This window comes from Drosophila tropicalis, unplaced genomic scaffold, assembly GCF_018151085.1.
Source record: "Drosophila tropicalis isolate 14030-0801.00 unplaced genomic scaffold, ASM1815108v1 contig_830, whole genome shotgun sequence".
Lineage (NCBI taxonomy): Eukaryota > Metazoa > Arthropoda > Insecta > Diptera > Drosophilidae > Drosophila > Drosophila tropicalis.
In genome coordinates this window covers 1,282,830-1,288,579 of record NW_027173322.1, presented here as the reverse complement: position 1 = coordinate 1,288,579, position 5,750 = coordinate 1,282,830, and the positions used below count along the sequence as shown (strand labels likewise).

At 41.8% G+C, this 5,750-nt stretch overlaps 2 protein-coding genes across 2 annotated transcripts; one reads left to right on the top strand and one right to left on the bottom strand.

Annotated features, from left to right (window-relative positions):
• Positions 1-672: 672 nt before the first annotated feature.
• On the bottom strand, positions 673-1,524 carry LOC137580203 (uncharacterized). Its single transcript, XM_068294127.1, has one exon. The coding sequence runs from the start codon at positions 1,488-1,490 to the stop codon at positions 1,134-1,136; it is 357 nt and encodes a 118-aa protein (XP_068150228.1). The 5' UTR covers positions 1,491-1,524; the 3' UTR covers positions 673-1,133.
• Positions 1,525-2,103: 579 nt separating this feature from the next.
• Positions 2,104-2,865, top strand: LOC137580192 (uncharacterized). Its single transcript, XM_068294110.1, has one exon. The coding sequence runs from the start codon at positions 2,104-2,106 to the stop codon at positions 2,863-2,865; it is 762 nt and encodes a 253-aa protein (XP_068150211.1).
• Positions 2,866-5,750: the final 2,885 nt, after the last annotated feature.

Below are 5,750 nucleotides of genomic sequence, written 5' to 3'. Positions count from 1 at the left end.
CTCGGAAACCCAGCCATTGATCGAGCCACACTACACCCTGTGCCAGCACGCTCATCCGCTATCAAGATGTGAACAATTCAGAGAACTTGATGCAGTTGCACGACACGCACACGTGAGGCACTCCTCGTGTTGTGTTTCAACTGTTTAAGCCCATGTCGAGTATGTCAAAGAAAGCATAACACCCTTATTCATGCAGCGGAGCAGACGACTGGCCGTGAATTTAGAGATAGCGCGGTGCGAGTTCATCAGCCTGAGAGCCCAATATCTAAGGATGAATCCGGACTCGTAAAGTTTCGAATCTGCTCTTGCAGTTCGGATCACAACATTGAGGTCAAGATGTACATCCTCAACACCCTTACACCAGCTCTCCCAGCTCAAAACGTGGACATGAGCTCAACGCAATCGAAGGAAATTTTGAAGTTACCCTTAGCTGATCCATCTTTCGGCACAGTTGGTGCGGTAGATGTAATTTTTGCATCAGATCAGCTCTGGAAATTCTGTACTGGAGAGCAAAGATCATTTGGTAACAACGTTCCTAACGCACTAAATACAATTTTTGGTTGTACTCTTGCAGGTCCATATAGTACATTCGGGGAAAACCAACCACTGGCAATCACTCATCATGTTCACCTGGACCTCTTTTTTTAAATTTATTTTGTGTTTTTTTTTTTTTTAGAATACGAATACATAGTACATCTTTAGAAAACACGAGAGTATAATTCACATTTTGATACAAATGTTAGAGGTTGACCCACTTTACAGAAGGTTTACTTTAGTTTGATTTTGGGACACATTTTTAAGTACGAATTTTTAATTAGTTAGGTTTTCATTTTTCACAGTAAGTAGATGGTAAAAATTTGGTATTTTAATTAGGGCGGAATCTCGATGATGCACTTAAAGTTCAAACAATTGCGTTAGACGTTAATACAAAATACGAAACAAAGAGCGGGAAGAGAGCAATTATATATTTATATATCTGAATAATAAGGCTATATTTAGGGTATTTATGTGTATTAAGCGAATTATATATATAAATGTATGTTTAATGGATGGTTGGCTGTGGTCTAGGATGAGGACTGAGGATGAGTCATTAAATGCTTGTCTTCATTTGGCTGTTGCTTCACCTCGTGTCTCTACCAGAAGCCTCCCGACAAATATCCACCGGGTGGAATACGTCCACGCGATTCGCCATTTGACGCAGGTGCCTTGGTATCCTTGGCCTGATTGACTGGAGGTGGTTTTGATGCCTCATCCTCCTTTTGAACGGTGATCTCATCGCGTAATTGTTCCACCTTTTTGTTAGGATCAGTGGAACCCATACAGGCATTCAAATTGGAAAAGTTCTGTTGATTGTATTTGGGGCGCGGACCATTGACGGAGACCTCGGGTTCGGAGAAGATATTTGTGTGTCCTCCGTCAGGTGGCTTAAGGACACGGCTCGATGGGCGACTCGAGGTGTTAAGGCCAATTTTCAATTCGGTGGATGTCATTTTGATTAACCTGATTTTATTTGATCGGAAAACTAATGTTCAATACTGGACCTCGATTCGCAGGTGCGATCATTCATGGAGATGGATAGCATTCCATGGAAAACATCGACATTGGAGATATTTGATTCGACTGAGCAACACCACTCACACCCGTTCCCAAACTGGCACGTATGTAGTAGAATACCCATTCAAAGCCCCGATGCCACCAATTGGCGACACCCTTCCACAAGCTGTTAGCCGATTGCAGTCACTAGAACGCAAGTTTAGTCGCGACCCAAGTCTCAAGAGAGAGTATATCGCTTTCATGGACGAGTATCTGAAGAGCGGTCATATGGAATTATTACTGTTTCTATCTGCCGCATCACGCCGTCTTGAAACCGGAAAGCACCACTACCAAACGCCGAGTGTTGTTTGATGGACCTGGAAAAGATAGTAGCGGAGTGTGACTCAATGAGCGTCTTCACATTGGGCCTGCCATTCAACGAGATCTGTCTGCCTTCGATTCAGACAACATCGTTATGTTTTCTGTTCGGATATAGAAAAGATGTTCCGCAAAATAGAGGTTGCTCCCCATCATACAAACTATCAACGGATCATCTGACGCATTTCCACAATGGACCCTATGCAGCATTATCGGTTGTGTACTGTCACCTACGGAATGGCGCCTTCACCCTTCTTGGCTGTACGGGTTTTGAAACAATTGGCCATAGACTATGAAGCGAAATATCCACTAGCCGCCCGAGTCCTAGCGCGCGATACGTACGTGGATGACATTCCAACTGGATGCAATTCAGTTGGCGAACATATGAAATTAAAAGATCAACTGATTTTGTTAATAGATGAAGGAAATTTCAAGTTGAGAAAATGGAGTTCGAACAGCTGGAGTTTCTTGAAGTCGATACCAAAAGAAGATTGTTTACATGGACATGCGTCGATCGAGGACAACGTTAAAATATTGGGCATTCCTTGGAATCCTGGTCGAGATGAGTTATTAGTTAATACACCGATGATTGCAACCAAACAGGCCTTTAGCAAACGGGCGCTATTATCGGATCTGTCAAAAGTCTTCGACCCACTGGGCTTTGTTGCGCCTACCACTGTGTTGTTAAAGCTAATATTCCAAGAATGCTGGTTCAGCGCTATTAGCTGGGATGACCCAATACCGGAAACTCTTCGAAGGCGATGGCAAGCAATCGTAAAGGAATTACCCCTACTATCTCACTGCCGAATTTCACGATACATAGCCGCTTCATCGCCGCACATTGAACTTTCTGGTTTCGCGGATGCATCCACTCAAGCCTATGGCGCTGTTATTTATAGTCGCGTTCTTACAACGAATGGTTACCGGAGTCGGTTGGTAGCTGCCAAGACCTGAGTAGCCCCGCTTAAGCCTATCTATATTCCCCGTCTTGAACTCACTGCCGCTCTTCTACTTAGCCGATTACTTAAACTTGTAACAGAATCTCTAACTATACCCATTTCCAGCTTACATTGCTGGACTGACTCGGAGATAGTCTTGCACAGGTTATCATCGACACCGCGTCGTTGAAATACCTATGTTTGTCATAGAGTTGCTGAAGTTGTGGAGGACTACCCACGTCGCTGCTGGAACCATGTTCGAAGAGAATCCTGCTGACTGCACATCACGAGGTTTAAGTCCATCTCAGTTGTTGAATCATGAGTTATTGTGGAACGGACCCTTTTGGATTACCAAATCACAATCGGAATGGCCACTATCTGAACCACAAGGCCAAAGCTTTACTGACATGGGACTGAGGAACGACGCCAGACAATTACTGTGCTTCATGGAATGCTTGAGGACAGCACTCACGAGTTATTAATCAACAAGTTATCGTCCTGGAGCCATCTCTTACGGGTAACCAGCTACTGTTACCGATTTATTGAGCAACTTAGGTGCAAAGGTACACTCTCCGATAAAACATTCCTTACGTCTGTTGGGTTACAATCAGCACGATGCCTACTTCTGCAACACGTACATCGCAAGAGCTTTTCCAAGGACTATGAAAAGCTTAATAAACAAGAGCCGTTATCAATTAAATCTCGATTGATCCGGTACAGCCCATTCCTTGACGAGAGAGGAATTGTACGAGTCGGAGGCCGAATCGAACCATCATCCCTACACTACAATGTATAGCATTCCATTCTACAGCCCAAGGAGTCACCGGTCAGCTTGTTATTAATTCGACACATTCATCAAACACATTTTCATACTGAAGTCGATGCCACATTCACTATTCTTCGGCAACAATATTGGATTTTGGGTGCACGTAATCTAGTGCGCCGAGTGGTTTTTCAATGCAAGCTCTGTGTTTAAGAATAAACATCGTGTTCGTCTGAAATGGCTTCACCAAATCAGATTGAACAAAGAAATATACAAAACATACAAGAAAAATTAGTCATAAAGATTCCTATGACAATTATTGCTTAATTCCAAAAACAAAAATAGCTGATACAAATTCATATTTCAAGTATGGCTCAAAAACCAAACAAAACATGCATCCACACTCTGTGGAAAACACTTAAGATTGTAACAGCGGCGCGGTATCAAGTAACCGACGCTGAGCATGAAATATAAACTATTTTCAACCCCCTAAAAACGTGGGTCATTAGAATAAGATATTTTTAAGAACAATTGTCGCCTCCTAGAGTCTAAGAATTCTTTTATATACACATCCGTTTGTTAATAAAATCAGTTCATATTTTGAATTCAACGAATGAAGATTGGGTTATTCTTCTCCTCCGGAATCCTTATTCACTCTGCTTCTTGCAACGACGAGCAACTCATACTCAGCTAACGGGTAACTCGCCTCTACCTAGAGTTCAAGCAACTCCGTGTTTAGAGCATACTGGCCTAGACTATGCTGGTCCAATTGCAATCAAGGAGAATAAGGGTCGAACAGCTCATATTGGAAAGGCTTAGGATAAGGAACTTGCTAGTTTTGTCGCGAGTGAAGGTCTCACATGGCATTTCATACCGCCGTCAGCACCACACTTTGGCGGCATATGAGAATCTGGAGTGCGATCCGTAAAACTACATGTCCGTCGGGTTATCGGCGCTAACGCACTGACTTTTGAGGAGTTGTCTACTGTATTAGCGCAAATAGAAGCTATATTAAACTCAAAACCACTGTGCGCAAACGGTGACAGCTCTCTGGACCCTCTCACACCTGCTCATTTTCTTGTTGGGTCACCTTACACTGCGCTACCTGAGCCCTGTTATTTGGACATGACATTCAACCGTGTGGAGAGATGGAATCAACTTCAAGCTATGATACAAGGGTTCTGGAAGCGCTGGTATATGGAATATCTTACATCATTGCAAGACCGAAACAAATGGTCATTAAAAGAGAATAACCTTTGTATTGCAACTCTTGTGGTGCTTAAGGAGCCACATCTTCCACCCACCAAATGGATATTGGGACGAGTCTCTGCGGTCCATCCTGGGAACGATGGATTGATTCGGGTAGTTACTGTAACTACTGCCCATTGAACGAAATGCATTATTATTGTTAGCATATAAGAAATTTGATTTGTATTCCATATTGTTAGTGCAGTAAGATAATTATCGAGTTGCAGTGTCATATTACCATGAAATTGTTATCGAGTTCGCTGGTATCGATATGTAATCGATATCGGGAAAAAAGCTTAGGTTTAGAGAAGATTATTGAATTGACCGGTTGTAACTTTATACAAATTGCAAATATATTGAACAATAAATCAAATAGGGGGTCCCGCCTTAAACAGTCTTACACGGCCAAACTTCGACAAAGAGCGAAGACACGCAAGGGGTAAATAATTCCCTTGCTTTAATTATAATTGAAATTCTATAATATTAATATTAAATCCTATATTAAGCATAAACTTGTTGCACAGTACAATTACTAATCAACCATTGATAGACTATTACTAAAAAACATGCGTAGGCATAGATTTAATTAAACCATTGGTCAAGTTGTAAGCTTACGCATGTCTACTCTTCTATCTTTCCACGTCTCTGGCTCACTGTGCAAAACACAGTTGAGATAATTTGTCTCTCTTTCAAAATTTTTGAGTACATATTATAAAAATAAAAACAAAAAAAAATAACCGAATCCAGAAAACTTTTTTTTCTCAAACCAATAGAAAACAGGCCAAAACGACCATGAAACAAAATTTTTTTGCTAGAAAGATGGGTTCTCAAGAATCCAAAATAGACCACCCAACGGTTAATGTCGTTAACAGCGTGAAAATAGTAGATCA